Source organism: Melospiza georgiana, chromosome 20 (genome assembly GCF_028018845.1).
Source record: "Melospiza georgiana isolate bMelGeo1 chromosome 20, bMelGeo1.pri, whole genome shotgun sequence".
In the NCBI taxonomy this organism is placed as follows: Eukaryota; Metazoa; Chordata; class Aves; order Passeriformes; family Passerellidae; genus Melospiza; species Melospiza georgiana.
Window position 1 is genome coordinate 7,869,917 of NC_080449.1, and position 24,391 is coordinate 7,894,307.

Below are 24,391 nucleotides of genomic sequence, written 5' to 3' on the forward strand. Positions count from 1 at the left end.
CCTCTCTGCCCCCTTTCCGCGCTCGGTGCCGGCGGGGCTCGCTCCCTGGCAGGGGGGCAGCTCGCAGGGCCGGGGGGGTTGAGGGGCCGCCCCGCTCGGCTCAGAGCATCAGAGCAGGGGCGTTTGTTTGAACAGCTCCAGAGCAAAGAGCAGGGGAAGAAAGTTTGGGCTGGGAGCGTGGTTTTTTCCCCAGACGTCAGCACAAGGCGGAACAGGGGCTGGGGAGGGAGCCGGACTCAGGGCAGCCGTGATTTTTGTTTTTTCCCTTATTTAAAAAAAAAATTATAATTATTTTAATTTTTTCTCCTTTTTTTTTTTTCCCCTTTTTTTTTTTTTTTTGGCGGGGGGGGTGGGTGGGGAAGGGGAAGGGGGCCGGGGAGCGGCCCGGCACCTCGGGCTGGGCTGCGGGCTGGGGGTGGGAGCCATGGACTCGGCGCCAGCCTTTGCCATGGACAAGCCGTTCGCCCCCGGCGCCGTGCGCGGCCCGGAGCCGCCCGAAAACGCTCAGAGCCGGAAAAACTTCAGCGTGAGCCACCTCCTGGACCTGGAGGAGGTGGCGGCCGGTATGAACGGGACCCCCGCGGCCGGTCCCCCGCCCGCCGGTGGCGCCAAGGCCATCCCGGAGCCGTCGGGAGGCAGCAGCGGCAGCGAGGCAGCGCCCCAGGACGGTGAGTCCCGCCGGGCCGGGGTGGGCAGCCTGGGGATGGGGGGTCCCCGCCGTGTCCCCCTGTCCGGGCACCCCGGACAAAGGGGGTCGGTGTCCCCGCCAGAGGGGTGGGAGGCGAGCGGCGAGGTGGGGACCCCCCGACGGCTGCGGGAGAGGCGCCCCGCACCCGGGCAAAGGGGACACAGGGACCCCGCAGGGGCACAGGGACCCCGCACCGTGAAAGAGGGACCCCGAACCCGGGACAGGGGGCACAGGGACCCCGCACCGTGAAAGAGGGACCCCGAACCCGGGACAGGGGCACAGGGACCCCGCACCGGCCGCCTCCTGGCCGGCACCGGCGGTGTCGGGTCCGGGGCGCTCCCGGGAAGTCGCTCCGAGCCGGGGCTGCGCGGCCTGCGGGGTCCCCACGTCCCCCGGGGCTCCCGGTCTCGGTTTCCGGGCCACTGCGGGCACCGGGACACAGCGGGGACCGGGACACTGAGGGTCCGTCCCGGCAGCTGCGCGGCCCCGGCATCAGCGGGGACAGAGCCGGGGCTGGGCCAGGAGAGCGGGGCCGAGCCGGGAGACGTGAGGGGACAGAGCCGCGGTTTCATGGCGCTCGGTCCCGGCCGGCGGCGCGTTTCTAACGGGACAGTCCCGCTCGCGTCTCTCCCTCCGCGCCGCTCCCGCGCATCCCCGCTCCGCTCCTGGGGTGAGCAGGGTTCGCCCCATTCCTGTGGCAAAGCCTCAGTGCCGGGGCAGCCGACGGCCCCCGGAGCCCCCCGAGGCCGGGTGTCCCTGGTGACACCGGGGAGGCAGAGTCCCCATGCCCAGAGCCCGGGTGACACTCCCCAGAGCTGTCCCGGCTGGGCTGTGCTACCCCAGGCTCGTTTCCCACAGCCCTGGGTGCTGACAGCCCTGCCGAGGGCTCAGCCCATCGGGAACCTGTGCTGCTGAAGGGGCTCGGTCCCTTCAATGCCCCCGGTGTCCCTCCCGTGGCTCCTACACCGCGTGCGGGTCTGGAGCACCTTTCTCCAGCCCTCATTCCCTGCACACCCTCCTCCCTCCATGGAGCAGCCCCGCTGAGCCCCCAGCCTGCCTCCGATCACGCTGCTGAGGGCTGGGCGCTGCTTTTTGGGATGGTATCTGGTGTTTTCAGTGTTATTTTCCACCCTCCCTCCCTTTCCCTTGGGTTTTGTGTGTACTTTCGGCAGTGCTGTGGGGCTGTGGGGAGGGTTTCTCCCGCCTGTGGGGCTGTAGGGGGACACTGTTCCATGTGGGATGGGATATTCACAGCTTGGGGAAACCCAGCCCTCAGCAGTCTCACAGGGCTGTTTGCAAAGCAGCAGGGACACGACTGCCCTGCTGGGCTCCTGATGCACCCAGAGAACCCAGCGTGGACCCAGGGTGATGCCAAAAACAGAGAGAGAGGCTGCACGGTCACCACAGGCCTGTTCTTCACCCCAAAGGGTTTGCAGAGCCCAGCAGTGCTGGGATATTTCCCGTCAGCACCTGTTCTGGCAAGCTGGCATGGATGGAGGCACCATCAGCACCTGGGATGCTCTGACAAGGCTGAGCAGCAGCTCTGATGTCAAAAAATACCCAGGAATTGAGAGCAATGGGCAAGAAGAGAGCAAGGAGACAGAGGCAAGACCCTGTGTGCACGCAAAGCTGGAACTTTGAGACCCTTACCTGCTGCCACTGCCTTAACTGGGATGCAATCGCCTGAACTGAGATGGAGAGACCTGAAATGCAAGGCAGATGTGCTGCCTTTGAGAGCATCAGCCTTTTGCTCCAGATCTGCCATGACAGCAAAGGAACTTCTGCTGGTAACCTTACCTTCTATTGGCATCCTGAAATAAAACAGCCCCTTGGCGTTTGCTCTCCTCTTCCTCTTCACCATCGTGGGGTTTTCCTGCCAGAGGCGGGTTTGGAGCCCCACAGCTGCTGGCAGTGGGTTGGTTATGAACACAAGTGCCCCTGCATCTCTGCAGGATGTGGCTCTGAGCTCCAGCCAGGAGCCCTCGGGGGCTTTGTGCTGCTGGGGTGGAGGAAGAGCAGCCCTGAACCCTCTGTGAGGCTGAGGGACCCCTGGAGCTGCTGTGGGACCCCTGAAGGTGCTGTGAGGCTGTGGGACCCCTGAAGGTGCTGTGAGGCTGTGGGACCCTGCACCAGGCCGGGCTCACTGGGGGCTGCACTGGCAGAGCTGGGACAAGGATGCTTCAGGCAGCCCCAGGCTGTGCCCAGCAGGCTGAGGCCCCCCAAACCCCCTCTCCTTCCCCAGGGAAGCTGCAGTGAGAGGGTTCCATTCCCAGAGAAGCTCAGGGCAGGGATTTATTCTCTGCAGAAGGGGATTCAGCCCTGGAGGCAGCCCCGTGTCCGGGGCCCTTGGCACAGCTCCCCTCCAGCAGCCCCTTGCAGGGCTGGCATCCCTTCCCCTGGCACTTTGGAGGCTTTTGGGGACCAAATCCAGGCCCAGCTCCCTCTGGGCTGCTCAGCCCCTGCCTTGGCCACTGAGTGTACCCAGAGCATCCTCCTGCGACGGTGAATACAAATATCTGTGCAACACATTGCTCCCGTGACACCCAAAAACCAGAAATCCCGCAAGCCAGGCAAGAGCAAGGAAAAGTCAGTGGGGTGGTGAGAGCTCATTCACACCCTCATCTTCATCTTCATTCTCCCCTGGAGTGGTGCAACAGCCTCCCATGGAAAACCTTCGGCACAACTTCTGAGGTCTTGAAAGCTTGTTCACCTCCTTTCATTAGACTAACAAATAATGTGTAACGCGAAACATCTGTTAACAACAGCCCTTAATGTTCTCAAGATGATAAAGCAGGAGGGTAATTTTAGCCAGCAAGCCTTGACTGATGGCTTTTCAAACAATGAACTCACTTTTGGTGCCGCCTGGGGATGGGAGAGGGAGTCGTGCACTGGCTCCGGCACCGCTTTGGGGCTGAGCGCTCAGAAAGAGTCACTTCTGTCCCAGATGAGCTGTGGCCCCTCCAAGGGGATTTTTTGGCATGCATTGGCCATTTATTTGGCTACAGCCCCTGGGACCTGGCAGTGGGATGGGGAGGTGTGGTGGCCCCTGGACATCCCGTTTTCAGAACAGTGCCTGGAGCCCCTTCCTCATCCCCTGGGACCCTCTGGCCTGTTCTGGGCTGTGAGGATGCTGGGCAGAACAGGGATGCAGGAGGGGAGAGGAGAAGCAGCACCCAAAGGGGCAGAGGGCATTAAGATGTTGTTAGAACAAATTGGCTTTAATTATGTAAACCAGAGCAGCTGGAAAGGGAGAGGAGAGGCAGGGAGAGACAGGGACCTGGTATCAGAGGGGAAAGGGGACTTGGTGCTGGAGTTAAAGTGGTGGCTGATTGCCCCAGGTAGCCCCAAACTCCTCCCAGGGCCTGGACACCTTTCTTGAGGCAGAGCCTGATGTCCCTGTGGTGTCCCAGTCCCAGGACTGTGCTGGCCCTGGCTCACAGGATGAGGTTTGGCTGTGCTGCTCTCCCTTCCTAAATGCTGCTTGACCCCGTCAGCCGTGGGCACAGCTTGGGGACACCTTGGCCTCTGTGGCTGGGCTGGCAGGAGGCAGCTCTGTAACCCCAGGGCCAGGATGTACCTTGGGGATCTGTGCCTTTGGGGATGTGCCTTTGGGGATCTGTGCCTCTGGGATGTGCCTTTGGGATGTGCCTTTGGGATGTGCCTTTGGGATGTGCCTTTGGAGATCTGTGCCTTTGGGAATGTGCCTTTGGGATGTGCCTTTGGGATGTGCCTTTGGGGATCTGTGCCTTTGGGGATCTGTGCCTTTGGGAATGTGCCTTTGGGGACATCTGTGCCTTTGGGGATCTGTGCCTTTGGGGCTGTGCCTTTGGGGATCTGTGCCTTTGGGATGTGCCTTTGGGATGTGCCTTTGGGGATCTGTGCCTTTGGGGATCTGTGCCTTTGGGGATCTGTGCCTTTGGGGATGTTCCTTTGGGGACATCTGTGTCTTTGGGGATCTGTGCCTTTGGGATTTGCTTTTGGGGATGTGCCTTTGGGATGTGCCTTTGGGATGTGCCTTTGGGGATCTGTGCCTTTGGGGATCTGTGCCTTTTGGGACGTCTGTGCGCAGAGGTGGCTCAGGCACACTAAACCCAGTGCCATTGACCCCTGGCTGATCCCCTGTGCTCAGTGAGATGGGCCATGGGCACAGGGACACAGCTGAGCCCCCCTAACCCCAAACTCACTGACCTCTCTCTCCAGCACGCACCTGCTTTCCACAGCCCCAAACTGCTGGGCACCCTCCAGGCTGGGAGGCTTTGCTGGGAAGCTTTCCCTGGTTTCTGAATGCCACACCAGGGACAGGAGTGTGTAGGGACCCCAACACAGCCCTTGTGGCGGGGAGGAGCCTTTGGGAATTGTCTGATGGATGTGGCTCAGCTCCAAGAGAGGTCCCTGCTGCTCAGGGTGGCACCACTGTGCTGGCCATGGCACATGGGATGGGGTTGGGATACTGGATGGATGGATGGATGGATGGATGGATGGATGGATGGATGGATGGATGGATGGATGGATGGATGAATGGATGGATGGATGGATGATAGATGGATGGATGAGGGATGGATGGATGGATGGATGGATGGATGGATGGATGGATGGATGGATGGATGGATGATAGATGGATGGTGGATGGATGGATGATGGATGGACGGATGGATGGATGGATGATGGATGGATGGATGGATGGATGGATGGATGGATGATGGATGGATGGATGGATGATGGATGTATGATGGATGGATGGATGGATGGATGGATGGATGGATGGATGATGGATGATGGATGATGGATGGATGGATGGATGATGGATGATGGATGATGGATGGATGGATGGATGATGGATGGATGGATGGATGATGGATGGATGATGGATGAGGGATGGATGGATGGATGGATGAGGGATGGATGGATGGTGGATGGATGGATGGATGGATGGATGGATGGATGGATGAGGGATGGATGATGGATGAGGGATGGATGGATGGATGGATGGATGGATGGATGGATGGATGGATGATGGATGGATGGATGGATCGATGGATGGATGGATGGATGGATGAGGGATGGATGAGGGATGGATGGATGGATGGATGGATGATGGATGGATGGATGGATGGATGGATGGATGGATGGATGGATGGATGATTGATGGATGATGGATGGATGGATGGATGGATGGATGATGGATGGATGGATGATGGATGAGGGATGGATGGATGGATGGATGGATGGATGGATGGATGGATGGATGGATGAGGGATGGATGGATGATGGATGAGGGATGGATGGATGGATGGATGGATGGATGGATGGATGGATGGATGATGGATGAGGGATGGATGGATGGATGGATGGATGGATGGATGGATGGATGATGGATGGATCGATGGATGATGGATGATGGATGATGGATGATGGATGGATGGATGGATGATGGATGAGGGATGGATGGATGGATGGATGGATGGATGGATGGATGGATGAGGGATGGATGGATGGATGGATGGATGGATGGATGGATGGATGGATGAGGGATGATGGATGGATGATGGATGGATCGATGGATGATGGATGGATCGATGGATGATGGATGGATGGATGGATGGATGGATGGATGGATGATGGATGGATGGATGGATGGATGGATGGATGGATGGATGGATGATGGATGAGGGATGGATGGATGATGGATGGATGGATGGATGGATGGATGGATGATGGATGGATGGATGGATGGATGGATGGATGGATGGATGAGGGATGATGGATGGATGATGGATGGACGGATGGACGGATGGATGATGGATGGACGGATGGATGGATGGATGGATGGATGGATGGATGGATGGATGGATGGATGATGGATGGATGATGGATGGATGGATGGATGGATGGATGGATGGATGGATGGATGGTGGATGGATGATGGTGGTGGATGGTGGATGGATGGAGACCCTGACAGGTCCCAGCTCACCCAGAGGTTTCCATTCACTCACAGGGAGCCCAGCATGTCCCAGCCAGGGAAAAGGGGCTGTGGGGAAGGATCCATGCTGTACACCCCAGGCCGATGCAGGGGACAGGGGACAGCCCTGCAGTGTTCTGCAGCCAGGCTTCCCCTCCCTGACTGTGGTTCTTGTCCTGCACATGGTCCCTGCCCTGGACAAGAGGAAAGGGATTCCTCAGGTCTCATCTACCCAGAAACTGCTGTGGGGTGGGAGTGCTGCTTTCCCATGGCACAGGCATAGGACAAGGGGCTGAATGGGGTCAGCACCCTGCAGAACCAGCCAGAGCAGCAAAATTCACTGCCAGGCACAGGCAGGGCTGGGGGCACAGCTGGGAGAGACCCCAGGTCTCACAGAGCTCCTGGCCTGGGGTTCACCCTGATTCCACCCTCTGTGCTTCCCTGTGCCCCAGCCCTGCAGGGTGACACACACCCACCACCCCAGTGACATCCACACCCCCTCCTGCTCCTCCCATGGTGACACTGGGTCACCATCCTGCTCTTCCCTGTGCCCTGGCTGCTCTCAGGCTCTTACTGACACCAGGGCTCTGATTTGGGCAAGATTTGCCCCAGGATGAGCTGAGCACTCCCGCCTGTGCTCCGGGCTTGCCCCAGCTCGGGGGGCTCTGGGCTGCAGAGGGGCCCCAGGAATTGCCCTGCCCATGCTGAGCCCTCCCCAGGGCACAGCAAACACATCCCAGCACGTTCCTGCAGCCCTGCAGGGCTCTGGGGGCTCCCCACATGTCCTGTGCTAGAGGGTAAAAGGGAAAAATCCCAAACTCGGGACCTGGGGAGATGGGAACCCTCTGGCTGGGGGAGCCCAAGAGCTGGAGCAGCCTTGGCTGGGCCAGGAAAATCACATTTCTCCCCGACTCCTCATTGCTGGGATTGTTCTGTGCTCAGCACCCCCAGCGAGCTGGGATTTGGCAGGCATTGCTGTGGGGGATGCTCCTGCTGAAACCCTTTCCAGTGGGGACAATCACGGCCTGGCAGTGTCCAGAGGGGACACTGGAGGGGTCCTGCGTGCTGTGGGGACACTGGAGGGGTCCTGCATATTGTGGGGACACTGGAGGGGTCCTGCGTGCTGTGGGGACACCGAAAACAATTGTTTGAGTGACCTTAGCCAAAGCTGCCAGATCCGATACTATGTGTTTGTCTAATTCAGAACCAGAAAAGCCTTTTTCAACCTGTTTAGTTAGTGTGCCAGTGAAAGAGTTGCCTTTAGTCAAAAAACAATCTAATAGTAAACCAGTAGAATTGACAATAGAAACAGTCCTCCCTTCAATTAGAACATTTAGTCCAAAAAACTCCTTAGAGCAGCATCTAAATCCCAAGGATTAGAAATCCTTAGTTCTTTGACCACAGATTTTTGTTTTACTTTCATGACTCGTGCCTAGCGAAAAAGTGATCCCCCAAAGTTCAGTGTTACTCCTCATTATTTTACATATAAAAACTGGAGTTTTTAGTGTAATGTTTCAAACAGTTGAGACAAACAAAGCGTTGCCCCCTGCCCTGGCAGCCCTGGCAGCACCCTCTGATGAGCTTCAGTCCCCAGCAGCAGCTCAGACACCCCTGGCACAGCCATGCCCAGCCCAGGAGGGTGCTGGGGTGCAGGGACACCTTGCCTGTGCCCCCCCTGGGCTGTTGTGTCTCGCTCGAGCAGCAACAGCTCAGTGTAACACTATTTCCCCTCTCTTCTGGGCTGTTATTTCAGGGAATGGGGCTGATTCACAGGAAAAATATGAAATTTCGACTCTGTGCAGCCAAGATGGGTGAATTTCAACGAATCAGCATTTTAAGAGAGCCTGGGCGTGTGTGTGTAGCTGGGAGGCTGATGAAATGATTTGGGGCTCTGAGGCTGTGTGTCAGGAGCCCTCCTCCCTGCCAGGCAGTGGGGCTGATCCCCCTCACCCAGGGCTGGTTTCTCCAGCCTGGGGGAATTCTCTCCCCAAAGCTGAGAAATCCTTGAGCTGAGGGGATGAGTTTGAAGCAGGATGGGGTCTGGGTGCTTTGGGGTTGGTGTCCCCACGCTGGCGCCCCATTCCCTCCCTGCAGCACGAGCAGAAGCTGGATGGAGTTACCGTTCCAGGATGGAGTCCCTGAGCCAGGGAGCTGGGGCAGAGCATCCTTTAAAATGCTGGGCAGTGGGCTATGGCTGGGCTGAGCAGGGATTTAGACCAGGCTTAATGCAGATCAGGCTTTTCCTGGCTGGAAAAAGCAATTTGGAGCAGAGTGGGAGTGTGGTGGGCAGAGGCAGCACCCCCTGCCCAGCCTTGGTGATGCCCAGAATGGTCAGGCAGGATGGGAACAGCAAAGTTTTGGGGAGAAAGGGCTGATTTGAGGTTTCAAGGCGTTTTTCCGATGCCTGTTGACCAGGACTGCCCCAAAACTAGCAAACTGCTTGTTTTTCTAAATTTCCGAGAACTAACACAGAAATTCCTCCCCTCGCCCTCGAGGCATTCCCGATGTTTGCCTTTGCCCGAGGGACGCATGACCGCGGGCGGTGTTTTCCAGCCTTCCCACGGCTGACAAACGCCGTGTCCGTGCTCAGCATCCCTCGGCAGCCCCTCCGTGCCCTCGGTGTCCCGGCAGAGCCGGCCCCGGTACCGGGACCTGCGGGGACATCCCGGGGCAGCTCCTCACGGGGGAACTGCGGGATAAACGCGGCGCTGATATTGCAGGAACTGGGGGAATTGCTGCAGCTTGTGGGGTTGTGAAGCCATCCTGGGGCCATCCTGGGGACATCCTGGGGACATCCTGGGGACATCCTGGGGACATTGGGGTCCCCTTTGCCACCTCGTCCCTGCAGCCCCGGCCGTGCGCGGTGCGGGTGCGAGCGGCGGCTCGGAGGGTGATAATTGAGCAGGAGGGATAATGAGGCTGCGGTGCCGCGGGTTTGGGGGGAAAGCAGCCCCTGGGAGGCTGGGCAGGGCTGGGGGGGACAGCTCAGGTCCCTGGGAGCCTTCAGAGAGCGGCAGCGCCAGCCGCCGGCCCCCTCCCCTTCCCTCCTCATCCCCCTTTGAGCGCATATAATAAAGCAGCTTTTCAGCTGCGGCTGCAGTGATAGATCAGGAAGAATTGTATGAGTCTATTAAAGTCTGTGTGTCTCTGAATGGAGACTGTGGCTAAGCCAGGCGCCAGGCTCGCGCATTGAACCAGATGTGGAGAGGCGCCATCCTTTCCAGCCACTGAATCCGAGAGGCTGCAGGCTTCACACGCAAGGAAACTGGAGTGCACATGGCAGGGGAGCCGGGGGAGCGGCGGGGAGCACATGGCAGCGGGGCACATGTGGGGAGGGGGCACCGCCCGGGGCTCCCGCGGGCTCCGCAGCCCCCCGGGGCAGTGCTGGCACCGGAACCGGGGGGCCCGGGGGGCTGGGCGAGCCCGGGATGGGAACAGCACCCAGGGATGGGAACGGCACCCCCAGGATGGGAACGGCACCCAGGGATGGGAATGGCACCCCCAGGATGGGAATGGAACCCCCGGGATGGGAATGGGAATGGAACCCTGGGATGGGAATGGAACCCCGGGATGGGAATGGAACCCTGGGATGGGAATGGAACCCCGGGATGGGAATGGAACCCTGGGATGGGAATGGAACCCTGGGATGGGAATGGAACCCCCGGGATGGGAATGGAACCCCGGGATGGGAATGGAACCCTGGGATGGGAATGGAACCCCCGGGATGGGAATGGAACCCCAGGATGGGAATGGAACCCCAGGATGGGAATGGAACCCCGGGATGGGAATGGAACCCTGGGATGGGAATGGAACCCTGGGATGGGAATGGAACCCCGGGATGGGAATGGAACCCCAGGATGGGAATGGAACCCTGGGATGGGAATGGAACCCTGGGATGGGAATGGAACCCCGGGATGGGAATGGAACCCCAGGATGGGAATGGAACCCCCGGGATGGGAATGGAACCCTGGGATGGGAATGGAACCCCCAGGATGGGAACGGCACCCCGGGATGGGAATGGCACCCCCGGCTAGGCAGGGCATCCAGGGGGATCTGTGCGAGCCTGGGGCTGCTCAGGACACTGCAGTGGGTGTTTGGAGGGGCTGCTCTGCACCCCATGATGGGCAGGGGGTCGGCATTGTGCCAGGTCATGCAGGGCATGGCTGGGGTGGGGACTGTGCTGCACCCCAAACTGTTCAGGGCAATGCCAGGGCTGTGTGGTGATGTTGGCACCCCAAACTGTACATGTGTCTGTGCTGGGGTTCCACAGCACCCCAAACTGTTCAGGGCAATGCCAGGGGTGTGTGGTGATGTTACACAGCACCCCAAACTGTTCAGGGCAATGCCAGGTGTGTGTGCTGGGGTTCCACAGCACCCCAAACTGTTCAGGGCAATGCCAGGGGTGTGTGGTGATGTTACACAGCACCCCGAACTGTTCAGGGCAATGCCAGGGGTGTGTGGTGATGTTACACAGCGCCCCAAACTGTTCAGGGCAATGCCAGGGGTGTGTGCTGGGGCTCCACAGCACCCCAAACTGTTCAGGCCATTGCAGGGGGTGGCACGTGGCACTGAGCCATTCAGGGGAGTCACGCTGTACCCCAGGTCCTGCAGGGCATTGCCAAGTGTGGGGGTTGTGTTGCACCCCAGGATGCCCACAGGACACTGCCAGGGCTGTCAGGGTGCCCTGGGGGTGGCAGTGGCAGTGGTGGTGCAGGGGAGCACACGGGGGACCCCAGGCACTGTCCTGCAGCAGCACAGCTGAGCAGGGCACGGGATGGTCATGGGCAGCTCCTGTGCCCAGAGCCAAAAATGGAAGGACAGAAGGATGGCAGGAAAGACAGACAGATGCCATCCTGCTGGGGACAGCTGTGGCTGACAGCTCGTGGGGCTGGTGAACCCATGGATCCCATGTCCCTGGAGTGAAGCAGAGTCTGTGCAGGGGACACAGGTGACAAGGGGACAGCCACTCCAGGGCTGGGCTGGGGCAGCTGCCACGCTCCTTCCTCACCAAATTCACTTTCTCATCTGGGCTGGCCACATGGCTGTAATTTGGGGGTTGTAAATACCTCAGGGGAATTTTTAAATTTACAAAAAAACTGTTTTCATTTAAATTAAAAGACACTCAAGCATTTCTATTAGTATTAGAGGTTTATAAAACTTAAAACAAATGTTGAAACTAAACTACCAGGCAGTGTTCACTTCTGGAAGCCTTCAGCATGTTTGACACGACCCAGTTACCCCTTGGGCTGTAAGTTTTAGTTCTGTATGAGAGTGCCAGGGTGCCCAGGGTGGCAGGAGGGTCTCCATGGGGAGCTGGAGGGGATGAAGGCTTGGAGGGATGAGGGTGGGATTCCAGCTCTGCTGACCTTTGTAGGAGCAGGAGCCTGATGTTCCTGTCTACATCTTGTCATCCCCATGTGCCCTGACTGTGATATCCTGTCCCCACTGTCCCCCATCCCTGCCATCCCTGCCATCCCTGCCATCCTCACCGTGCAAGGCTCTGCTGTAACCTGGAAACAGTTAACCAGGCTGGGTAAAAAAAAAAAAAAAAAAAAAAAAAAAAAAAAAAAAAAAAAAAAAAAAGATACGAGCCACTTATTAAAATGAATGTTTTACAATAAATTTGGCGAGAGGCCACCGACCTCAAATGCAAACCAGACCCGAGGACAGCGGTGCTGCTGCTGGCAGGGGCTGCAGGGACGTCTGTGCGTGCAGGGACCCTGGAGCAGGGCTGGGATGGGCTCCCGGGGCTGGGATGGGCTCTCAGGGGCTGGGATGGGCTCCCGGGGCTGGGATGGGCTCCCAGGGGGGCTCACACCCACCCCACACCCAGCCAGACACATTGGTGCCACAGCTGGTGGCTCTCAGCAGGTGCTGCTGCTCAGTGATCCCATGGGTGCTCAGTGCTGGCCTGGGTGTGACAAACACCCCTTTTGGCCCCAAAAAAAAGAAAAGGGATTGGGGCAGTGGCAGTGGGCAGCAGGAGGGGACAGCATGGGAATTGTCATCATTCCCCCTGTCCCTTCCTGCCTCCTTCCCCCCTTGGCAGTGACCCTGATGCAAGGGGGTCTCTGCTTGAACCTCGTGGGGCTGGTGTTGGGTTTCAGTGCCAGATGCCACTGGGGCTGCCTTGCTTGGGCTTTTTGCCTATTAAATTTCAAAAAACCACCTTTTTGGGGGGGCTGGGGAGGAGAGGAAGGCTGGGATCACCATGCCAGGGGTCCCTGGCTGGGAGCCAGCCCTGCACACAACGTTCCTGCTATGCAGCCCCGGCTGATTTAGTTTTATTTTTCAAACACTGAGCAAAAGTCCCAGGGAGCTCTCAACACCGTGATGGCCTGAGGCACTCCCCATCCCCTTCCCTGCCCCCAGGAAAACTCACTTTGCTGTTAAATCCAGGATTTTGGTGGTGCTTTGCAAGGCAATGCTATCCTAGGCCAGTGCTTGCACAAGTCTCATTAGTGTTAATTAATTACACGTCTGTGCCCTGCTGGGAAACCAGGTAACTTGTTAACATGTGAGCAATGCTGGCACCTCTGTGGCTGCACGGGGGATGCACCAAATGGTGCCTGGAAGGTCTGCAGGATGGGAAGGGAAGCAGCATCTGCTGTGCCCAGCTCTGATGAAGGGCAGCAGGGTCCAGAATCTGTGCCACCATCCCTGTGGGGAGCCACCGTGGCTCTGTCCCTCTGTCCCTCTCTCCAGAGCCTGTGGGGAGCCACCGAGGCTGCTCCCTCTGCCCAGACCCCTCTCTGTGTGCCTGGGGCTGACCCAAATCCCATCATTTTGGCCACAGGCTCTGGGCTGGCTGTTTCCCTGAGCCACAGATTCACACATTTCTGAGCCACCACGGCAAAGTGGGGAGGCTGCACCCCCGAAGGGTAGCGTCCCCAGGAGCATCCCAGGGGTGTGAGGAGCAGGAGAGCCCCAGCCCTGCTCTCATCCCACCCCAGGAAGGGCTCCTGGCTGGCAGATGAAAGCAATGAATGTCTCCTTGCCGGGAAGGCTCCTGGCTGGTGCTGCCTGGGGGAGAGCCAGAGCCTTTTGTTGGTGCCTGGGCCTCCACCGTGGGGGCTGGCAAATTCACAGGAGAACAAAATGGAAATTCCTGCTCCCCCGTTGGTCGGTGCTGCTCGGAACTTGGCTGGGATCGGTCAAACCCACCACTTGGCTGTGCTGGGAGGGCTTTGGCTCCTGCTCCCCCCAGCCCTGCAGCCACAAACATCTCCCGAGGAGCCCTTTGGTCTGACACAGCCTCTCGGAGCATCCCTGCAGGAAGGCAGAAGCGCCCATCCCGATTCCTGTCCTGCCTCCCCTCTCCCTCTCTGGCATTTCCAGGGGACACCCAGACTGGCACCGCTGTGGATGAGTTTTTGGAGGCTCTGTGTGACCCCATCCCCAGTTAAGAAAAGAGAGACCTCAGAGGGGTGTGAACCCCTTTGAGCTGCACCTTCCCCTGCCATAAGCAGAGAAGATGCCAGACCCTGCCAGATCCTGCCCTCTCAAAGCCACTGTACTCAAAATCCATGCAGACAGTGGACATTCCGGGAGCCTTTCCCCCTCACTGTGACACTCCTCGAGGGGAATTTGGGCGCTCGTTGTGGAGCAGCTTTGCCCCAGCTCAGCTGCCCCGCAGCTCCCTCCCCTCGCAGCGCTGACACAATGGAGGCAGCGGTGGCTCTGGAGCCGGGACAGCCCATTGTGTCGGGCTCCTGTGAACCCCGGGATGCTGCTGGCAGCTCCCGAAAGCCCCGAGCCAGGCTGGGTCCCCACAGCCCTGGGAGGGAACATTTATTTCCCTTGTAGAGCACCGAGCCCGGGGATGCGCTGGCACTCGGGGCTGGCTGCCCTGGGCCGGTGCCACCACCGGGGCACAGCCGGGCAGTCTGAGCCCTGCGGGCCTCAGTGGCCCCAAAACGGCCCCAAAAGGGCCCCAAAACGGCCCCACAATGGCCCCACAATGGCCGTGCTCCAGGTGCCGGGGTGCAGGAGCCGGCGGGTGGGGAAGCACAGCCGGAGCCGTGCTGGGCACGGCGCTGCCGCAGCTCTTGGCTTTGTCTCTGGAGCTGTTCCTGGGGCTGTCAGGGGGTGCTGGGGCTGCCAGGCTCTGTGAGCTGCTGGGCTGCACCCCGAGCCGGTGATGTGTCCCTGTCACCTTCCCCAAACTCCGTCACAGGCAGTTCCCAGCCCAGGTAAAGGATGGGTGGTGGCACCGGCTCTCCCAGATTCTGGACTATTCCTAAGTGCTGCTCAGCCTGCTCATACTCCCACCAGAGCTTTGTGGCCAAAGATGTTCCCCAGCCCCTTCCTGAGGCCTGACAGCATCCCACCAGCCCTGCCTCCTCCTTCAGGGAATGTGGCTGCAATTAATTCATTAAATGCTTCCGCTGACGCAGGAGCTGGCCGTGCCAAAACGCCATTCCTGGGGCCTGGCCTCAGCTGGGTGAGCCCGTGCCGGGCTGTGCAGGAGCCTCTGGCATGGTGGGAGGTGCTGGGAATGTTCAGGGACTCCTGAGCACTCTGCCTTTGCCTGCAGCCCTGTGGATTTCAGCAGCTTTCAACTTCCAGGGCATCCTCTCTAAATCAAAGCACAAGACTTGGCTGGTTGGTTCCTCAGCTGGAGTCTCCAGCATCTGCTTCCCTTATTCCTTCTTTTCATCATCTTCCTTCTCCTTCCTCACTGTTGCTTCCTGATCTTCCCCCTCTTGTGCACCTGGGTTTTGCAGCTTGGCTGCCCTGGCACCAGAGCCAGCTCTGAACCCACTCACAGCTCCCAGCAGTGAATTTGGTGCCTCATTCTGGGCTGGAGCCATCCCTGAGGGAAGCAGTGTCTCGTGACATGGGGATCTCCCTTTTCATAATCTTTCTTTTCCCAGCATCCATCTAAGCATCATGTTCCCAATGTTTTTGCTGCACTAATAATGAGCTGAAAAAGGATTCAGTGCCGCCACTGGGTTACCAGCACGGGCTGGACACATCCCCAGGCTGGACACATCCCCTCTGGGATGCAGGGATGCTGCTGGCTCAGCCAGGACCGTCCTGGCTTGTTCTGGATGTGCTGTGATGGGTGCTCAGACACCACACACCATTCAGGGGTGCAAGGGGAAAACCTCCTGAGCTCTGGGGGTGCAGGCTGTGCATGGAGCATCCCTGGGGCTGCAGCACTGCTGGGTAGGATCTTCCCAAAAATGGTGTGCCTGTGTAGCTGGGGGTGGAAAGCTGTGGTGCTGGGTGGTTTCTGGCTGGTGCAGAGGCAGCTCTATAACCATAAAACGGGCTGCTGCTGCTGCCTGTCAGTGAGCACAGGCTAAGGCCCCCCCGGGACAGCCTTGGCCTCTTTCTTGGTCCAGGCTTTTGCTGCTCCTTTTTAGCAGAGACACTTTTCCCCCAGCAAAACTGGCAGCCTGTAAAAACGTGTCAGCGTTTCAGTTTTTTCACAATTAATGAGGTGAAACATCCTCGGAAACATTTCGCTGTAATGTTTCTCCAGTAGCTGGGACTTGCCCCTCTCTTAAATTTTTCATGTTCGCCACTTGAGCCGGGGAAGTTTCCTTCGGACTCAGCACATTTGGACCCCCCCCAGCTTCAACCTCCCCCCAGAGAATTCAGCATTTCTGGGGTCTTTGTGAGGCTGGGCTGGGCTGGAGGGGGACAGGGAGGCTGAGGATGAGGAGGTGGGAGCCTGGGGAGGGGCTGACAGCCCTTGTTCCCCGTATCCATGGCTGTTCCCAGGATGGGTTTGGACCTCACAGCATCGTGGCAAGTAAAGCTGGGGCTGGCATCCTGAGGGCAGGGGTTGGTGGCCCCAAAAGCTTCTCCCCTGGGTACTGGGGTGAAACTATGCAGAACATGGGGTGAAACTATGCAGAACATGGGATGAAGCTATGCAGAAAATGGGAGTTTCACCGGTGTGGTTTTGCCCCCAGGCTGGTGCTGTGCTGCTCCTGTGCACCAGGCCAGGCTCATGGGTGGGTGCAGGAAAGGAGCCATACCTGGGTGACTCAGCACATGTGGAGGGGCAGGTTCCTGGCTGCTCCTCAGCCCCCCAAGCTTTCCCAGGTGATTTGGGGAGATGAAAGAGCTGTTGTGGTGTAGGCATCTCCCACCATCCCTACTACCACAAGCCCTGTCCTTCCTGTGCCCATGAGCAGGGACAAGTGCTCAGCTTCCCTTTGGCCTGTGGAGCATCCCTCCTGCTGTCCCTCCTCCCTGCAAAGCCACGATAAAACCCCTCTGGGCTCCCAGGCTGTTCTCAACTGCATCCCAAGGCAGGGTAGAGTTGGAATTGGCTGCTGGAAAGAGGGGTCCCCTACACCTGGCAGCCCATGCACCCCCAAATCCCACCTTGGCTTCGGGTGTCTCAGCGAATGCTGTGGAGCAGAGCAGAGCTGGAGAGGGCACACCCCACGGAGGGGCAATCCCCAAAGCCCAGCTCTCTGCAGCCCGAGGGGAAGCGCTCCCTCCCCGTGATTTAGAGGAGAAGTTAAACAATTGCACATGAGGCTCTGGCAGACGTCGTGGCCGGAGCTCTCCTCGCTCCCCCGAGTGCGAGGGGATGAAGGGAGTGCACATGTTTACCGAGAGAGACCATGGGAGAAACGAAAGACATTGTTTTTCCAAAGGATTTCTTGGCTGTAAAAGACCTCCACCACCCTGCAGCTTCCCTGATGAAGGCCCAGCGTTAATTTGTTAAATCCACATCAAGTGCCCAGAGAACCCGTTGTTTATTTTTGCTAATTCAGCCGGCCGAGATCAAATTGGGGTTTTATTTGTTAAGGATAAACCTTAATTAATAAAAGCTATTTATTTGGCTAGAGCCGGCCGCAGCCTGAGGGTCAGATATGCCACGATCATTATTTCAAGTAAAACAAACCCAAAATGTCTCTCAACAGTTTGAAAAACGTAGAAACTTAGAGGGCTGAATTTATTTGTCTTAGGAAGAATTTACAGCTAATTCCCTCCAGGCTATTTCAACCCTTAAATTATACCCAAGAAGAAAAAAAGGAGGAAAAAAATGCCATTCCAGGCGTAGTAGGGAAGTAAATGGTACAGCAGATTTGATCATTTTGGCTTGGGGGGGTGTGAAAAATTTAAAGCTTAAAGGGTCTTTGGCAAACTGCTCCAAATAAATGGAACGTGTGAAATAATTTAATGACAGAAAACGTTTCAGGGCCGTGGGGGCTGCGGTGCAGTGGAAAATGAAACACGTTGGAGGAGATGTAGCCTGGGCTTTTTTGCATGAGGGGGTTGAACTTGCTGCCTTCTGACCTGAAAAATGGGGGTGTTTGTACCCCAAAGCCAAGTGGTGGAGTTGGAGTCAGGAAAACTTGTCCCAGATGTGGTGGTGCTGATGGGGAGTGGAGTTTGCAGCATCCCTGGGGAAGAGACAGGCTGGGGCAGCAGGGGTGCTGCTGGGCAAACACCTCGCTCTGGATGAGTATTTTGGAAATAAATGCCCCAAACTGGGTGTCCAGAGGGGAGACTGAGCATGGCTGGCAGTACAGCCCATCCCTGAGAGACATCCCAAAGGAGGATCCTCAGCCTGGGCAGAGCTGCTCGGGCTGTGGGTGCTGGTTGATCTGGATCACAGCTGCTCTGAGCCCGTTTACTGTGCACTAATGGAGCTCTTGGTCAAACCCAAAGCCTTGGTGGAAATCCAGTGAAAATCACCTCTTTACAGCGCTGTGGGAGTTTGAGGGCAAGCCCAGCACCAAGGCTGAGACCCACCAAGTCCCTCCTGTGGGAAACTAATGGAAGCACAGATGGCGAAGGCAAGAGAGGGAGAAGGGGCTTGGTTGGTGCCCAGCTGAACCAGCACAGCTCTGACCCAGGGCTGGTGCTGCCTTTGCTCCCAAGTTCTCCTTGTGGCACAGTCCCGGCTTGCCGGCCCTGGTGCTCCCACAGGGTTTTGGGGTGGCTCCCATCACCCCATGGCGTCTGTGGGGCACAGAGCTGTCCCCAGGCTGTCTGCAGCTCTCAGGCAGCACTGCCTGAGGCAGGACAGCCCAGAGAGGAGGCTGGAGGTGACCCAGGCACATCCAGCACCCCAAAACTCATTCACATCACAGGTGAAAAGTCTCTTGTCTTTCCTAACAGTTTGAGGCAATTTAAGGCTTTTTTGTGATGCACACTGGGCCCATCCTGCTCTGTGCAAAGCCCCCTGTGCCTCCCTCTCCCCATCCTCCCCCTCATGTCATCTTTCGTTACTCAGTAACGTTATCCCCCCTGTTTTCCCCCTTTCCCTGCATTTCTTTTCCTTTCAGCGGAAATTGTAATCAGTGGAAGATAAATATAGGGAAGGGGCTGGGGGGGGGAGGCTCAGGAGCCCCTCTGACCTCAGGGCTGGCCAACCAAACTGGTCCCTTCAGCCCAAATGAACCCCCAAATTATGCTTGACAAAGGCAAGGGTTTGGCTTTCTCCACAGCCTCCCCAAGCACTGCTTTGGCACAGAACAGTGATGATGGGAAGCTGGTTTTAACTTTGTGCAATTACAAACTCTTATTCCTGGGAGCCCATTGGGCTGGGAACTGGTTTCCAATTCCTCCATCAAGGTGTCAGCAGGTCTGGTTAAATCCAAGTGCCCCTGATGGCAGTGAGAGGACAGGGTGTCTTCAGAGGATCCAACTCACCCCCCTTCCCATTCCTCCTCTGATGCCACAGAGAATTGAGCCATGCTCGTTTTTGGGATGCTGATTTGGGGTTATTAAAGCATCTCTGATGGAGGAGATCCAGCCTAACTGTACCCTGTAAACCTGTCAGACACTCACCACCAGCAATTAGGGTGGATCTGCCTGGTCCCTCAGGCCTGCAATGCCTGAGCTAATGAGGAAAAGATGCTGATCCATTACCAAGGCTCATGCCTGGGCAGAGCAGAGGATCCAGGCAGGAACTCCATGTGTGGAACTGCCTCTGCCATGGAGAGATGCCCTGGAAAAGGTGTGGAAGGTCCCTCCATTAAAAGCAGCAATAGGGGCTGAACAAAATGCCCCCAAACCAGCCCAGGGTTTGCAGGTCTCCAAAAACCCAGGAGCTGCTGGTGCTCGGACACATCCTGATCCAGCTCCATCCAAACCTCGACCCCAGCATTACTGCCAGCCCCGTATGGGAAGCACTCAGCACCACTTGTCTCCTGTGGCTGTTCAGCTCTTCCTTCTGTGGGTTTGGGGAGATAAAGACCAGCCAGAAACATGGCCAGATCCTACGGAACTGGATTGAGAGCTAATTTCAAAAAACTTTCCTCCTCCTCCTTTCTTACAGCCAAATTAGAGTGGGCAAGGGAAATCAACACTACGGAAAGTCCTGTAGCCAGGTTTAAATTGAGGATGAAGCCAAAGGGGGTTTATAAATTTTATTTATACATTTCCCAGGGTTCTGTTGAAATCACTCTCAGTTTGGTGAGGGGCAGTGGGTGCCCTTGTGACTATTTTGAACCAAACCCTGATGTACCATTTCCCCAGAAGCCCTGTGGCATGGTCATAAACCCACAAGGAAACCTCTCACCCTGTTACATCCTGCAGCTCTTTCCCAGCCTGATGGTTCCCATTTCAGTCCCAAGCTCCCAGAAAACTCAGGGACAACCATGGCTGGACTTCATGTATTTTAATCCAGCGGCTCGTTAGCTCGCTGGAGGAAAACAGGACCAAAAAAGGAGTTTAACTAAAAGGGGCAACTGGAAAGCAGAGACTGGCAGAACATTTGAAGCTGCAGGAGGAAGTGCTGGAGGGAATTCTGAGAATTTTATTTGTGAGACACGATTGATGGTGAAGGGCAGCCCATGGTGTCGTGCCTGGGGAAAGGGTCTCAAACCCACTCATATTTCAGGCACTGTCCATCGTGTCTTCACCCAACCAAGAAGGCCATGTCCAAAATACAAGGCCACAGATTGTTGATGGTCAACCAAGGCCAAGTTGCACCTACAGCACAATTAATGACCCAGAGAAATGGCAGTGGCTGCAGAGAGCCCTTGGGAGAATGGTGTAGTTGGGAATATAGGAGTCTTAGGGACTTGATGAAAAACTTGCTGTTGGACGTTTCATGGCTTGAATTATTCAGAGTTAAGGTGTAAGAAGGTTTTTCTGGCCTTAAAGATCTTGGAAGTTTCCTCCAGCTCAACAGCTTGATGGTGTCTTGAAACAGCAGAGTTAATACCCTTTCCAGTAGATTTTGTTTGTTGCTCAAGCATTATCTGAAAATGCTGGTCTTATTAAATAAGTATCACAATTAATATTATTAGCAAGTATTTAATTTGTGAGCATACTCAGGGAGTGGTGAGTTCTGCCACCCTGGCCTCTGCAACGATACAGAGCAGAAAGCCCCAGCATACCCCCGCCATGAATCAGAATGTCATAAAATTATTAACATTTCAAATAATTCCAGAATGCTTTCCCACCAGTAGGTACAGATTGGATCCAGATGCTTTATGAACAGAAAGAGCCATTAACCAGTACCTCCACCAGGGAGAACGACAGCAAGTCGTGCTCCCCACGGAGCCTTTGCAGGAGCTGACTGGGTGTCTCGGAAAAAGCCTTCACGAAATTGCCCAAACCTTATGATATTAGTGACAAAGAGGAGATTAATCTCAGCCTGGCTGACAGCCCAAGATCAATACTGAGAAACCAGACTACACCCTCAGCTTCATGTTTCCATGAGGCAGCAAAGCCAGAAATAAACACTGCGGAGGCTGAGCCCTGCGAGACGCGGTGCCGCTCGCCCCGAGCTCTGAGGAGCAGGGCTGCAAGAGCAGATGCTTTGGCTCCTGTGTCACCTTGGGGACGTGCCACAGCTGGGGCCTTGGGGGTGCTGGAGGTGGGAGCTGAGAGCCACACCTTGGGGGTGTTTTGGTGCTGGATTTTCATCACCATTCATGAAAGCTTGACTTGAAGTCTTAGTGAGAGCTGAGCTCCACATTGGATCAAGTGCAGCCCCAGAATACACTGAGACTGGTATTCAAAATCATGGTTTAGCCAGATGTGAAACCACCACGGGCCTTGATGAATTGTGGGGTTAACCCTAAGCTCCAGCAGGTCCCAAAACATGCTTTGATTATCATGGACATCACAGGGTTGCACATATCCCCACCCTGGAGGGAGCAAGGCTGGCCCAGAGCAGGACACTGCAGATCCCCAGGAGGGCTTGGGCTTGGCTGGGTCAGGGGGTCTCACTGGGTCTGGCTCTCATGTGGCTTCTGCTCTTTCCCCACAGGTGAGAGCCTGAGCCCAAGCTGCGGGGCAGCCAAGAGGAAGAAGAAGCAGAGGAGGAACCGCACCACCTTCAACAGCAGCCAGCTGCAGGCTCTGGAGAGGGTCTTTGAGAGGACGCACTACCCCGACGCCTTCGTGAGGGAGGAGCTGGCCAGAAGGGTCAACCTCAGCGAGGCCAGAGTCCAGGTGAGCACAGGTTTGTGTGGGAGAAAACAGCACCTCTGCCTCGCCCCAGGCAGGAGCAGGGACTGTCCCCTCCCTTGTTTCATCCTGCACATCACCATGACCCACAGGACAGATGGTTGGAACATCCCTGAGTGCACTGGGTCCCCTCTGACCACCTTTCCACCTTTCCACCTTCCAACCTTTCCCCATCACAGGTGTGGTTTCAGAACCGGAGGGCCAAGTTCCGCCGTAACGAGAGGGCGATGCTGGCCAACAGATCGGCATCCCTGCTCAAATCCTACAGCCAGGAGGCAGCCATCGAGCAGCCCATGGCACCACGACCCACTGCACTGACCCCTGAGTATCTCTCGTGGACCAGCACCTCCCCGTACAGGTAGGTGGAGGCTCTGGAGGAGCTGGGCTGGCCACAGGGCAAGGCTGCCTGGAGACAGCCCCACTGCCCCAGGAATGCAGCCCTGTGCCACTGCTGGGGATCTGGGGAGTTTTATGAGGCTGAAAGGAGCTTGTCTGACTTGGCTTTGGGATCATTTAAGCTGTCTGAGCATCCATTGCCCAACGCTGAGCAGCTTCTCTGCCTCCTTGCATTTTGGGGCTGGAGCAGGCGCCCTGGTCCTCGCAAGGGATTTGCTTGGCCTCGTGCTGACCCTTCCCACATCTCGGCACAGGAGGTGGCATGGGTCCCTTCTGGTTCCCAGCTGTTCATGTTCAGCCATCACATCCAAAAGCACAAAGCAGGGCCTCCTGGTGCATAGTTTGAGGGGTTCCCACATCCATCCAAGTCCATAAAAACGCTGAACTTTGGCTGTTCTTGTGAGAGATCTCCAACAGGGAGCAGCCAGCCTGGCCTGGGAAGCCAGCAGGACCACAGAGGGCATGGGGTCTTCTCCATGGGCCATTCCTCATTGCTCCCCGCTCCCTCCCACAGCACTGTGCCCTCCTACAGCTCCAGCGGGACCGCAACGCCCGCCCAGGGGGTGAACATGGCCAACAGCATCGCCAGCCTGCGCCTCAAGGCCAAGGAGTTCAGCCTCCACCAGAACCAGGTGCCCACCGTGAACTGAGCAGGGCAAAGCCCATCCCGTGGCCTCCTCCAGGACACAGCGTGGAGCTCCCGTGCCAGGCCCAGGACAAATCCTGCCCAACACACGTGCCACTCATCCAATGTCTCAGCGTCTTCTCTCCTCTTCCCTTCCCTTCTGAAGGTAGAGTCAGTCCCAGGCCGAAGTGGCACATAATTATAGCCACATATGGAGCGAACTTGGTTAGAAACTTGCTTTTCCGCACACCCTTATAATAACGGCTATATATACACACATACCCCCCACACGCTCTTCGAGGACAAACAGACTTGCCAAGGGAACAAGAATTTGCTTCCAAACATGGAAGGATCTTGGACTATTGGATTTGACCAATTTGGGTATCTTGCCCAGAGAGCCAAAGAGTTATTGGGTCTTCTCCTCCCGCAGGGACACTGTGGGAGGATCACGGGCCCCCCTTTCCACCAGGCTGTGACTTGTGGCGCTCAACTGCGTGTGCCAAAGCCGATCCATGTGTTCATTTCTTTGTGCAACCCCGGCCACAGTGTGGGGCTTGGGACTTCCCAAAGTTTGGGGCTTTGGGAAGCTGATGGCTCGCCCATGCCATGGCCGGCCCTCTGCACTGTGCTTCCTGCATTTATGAGCTGCCTATGCTGGTGGCATCGGGCTCTGCCCCTTCCTAGAGGGGCAAACAGAGCTGCAGCACCTCAACAGACCCTCCTGGAGCCTGTGAGCTCTCCCGTGAGCCGGGGATGCGTCGCCAATCCCCCAGCAGGCACCGCTGCCCTGCCTCGGTGGATTTGCCAGCGATTCCGCGGAGCCCCAGGTCATTGAACAGTCCCAGGGAATGAGCAAATTGGAAAAAGCTGTTGGGTTTCAGCTGAGTAGGCGGCTCCCAGCGCTTCGTGCCAACGAAGGCTTCGCCTTCCGGAGGCACAGCCTCCCCGTCGGCAGCTCCGCAGATGTGCTGGGGGCTCTGGGGCCGGCGGCTCCATGGGGGGAGCCTTTCTTGGTTTTGCAGAGAGGAAATGGTTTCCCCCCTCATCCCACCCCGCTGTGCAGCCTAATGAGGTTCCAAGGTGGGGCGTGCAGGGGATGGACGCGGGGTGGGCAGCCTGGCCCCGAGCCATGGGGCTGAGCTGTGGAGATGCAGCCTCCACCTTCCCCGTCCCACAGCTGGGGTGCTGGAGGTGTGGGGTGTCCCTGTGGACAAAGCCCACAGGAAACCACAGCACCCTTTCCTCAGCCACTGGAAAGAGCCACCAGCCAAGCATGGGGACACCACCAGCTCAGAGGATTGGCCTGGGCACAGAAGACACA

At 57.2% G+C, this 24,391-nt stretch overlaps 1 protein-coding gene across 1 annotated transcript; it reads left to right on the forward strand.

Moving 5' to 3' along the window:
- Positions 1–424: 424 nt before the first annotated feature.
- PRRX2 (paired related homeobox 2) lies at positions 425–23,095 on the forward strand. The gene is made up of 4 exons (XM_058038334.1): positions 425–668; positions 21,850–22,034; positions 22,229–22,407; positions 22,960–23,095. The coding sequence occupies exons 1-4, from the start codon at positions 425–427 to the stop codon at positions 23,093–23,095; spliced, it is 744 nt and encodes a 247-aa protein (XP_057894317.1).
- Positions 23,096–24,391: the final 1,296 nt, after the last annotated feature.

What these genes read in the sequence shown, in the direction of transcription:
- PRRX2 (XM_058038334.1), top strand. Translation starts at nt 425, where the DNA reads ATGGACTCGGCGCCAGCCTTTGCCATGGACAAGCCGTTCGCCCCCGGC. An exon ending in CGAGGCAGCGCCCCAGGACG is followed by an intron (nt 669 to 21,849) that starts GTGAGTCCCGCC and finishes CTTTCCCCACAG; the next exon opens with GTGAGAGCCTGAGCCCAAGC. An exon ending in ACCAGCACCTCCCCGTACAG is followed by an intron (nt 22,408 to 22,959) that starts GTAGGTGGAGGC and finishes TCCCTCCCACAG; the next exon opens with CACTGTGCCCTCCTACAGCT.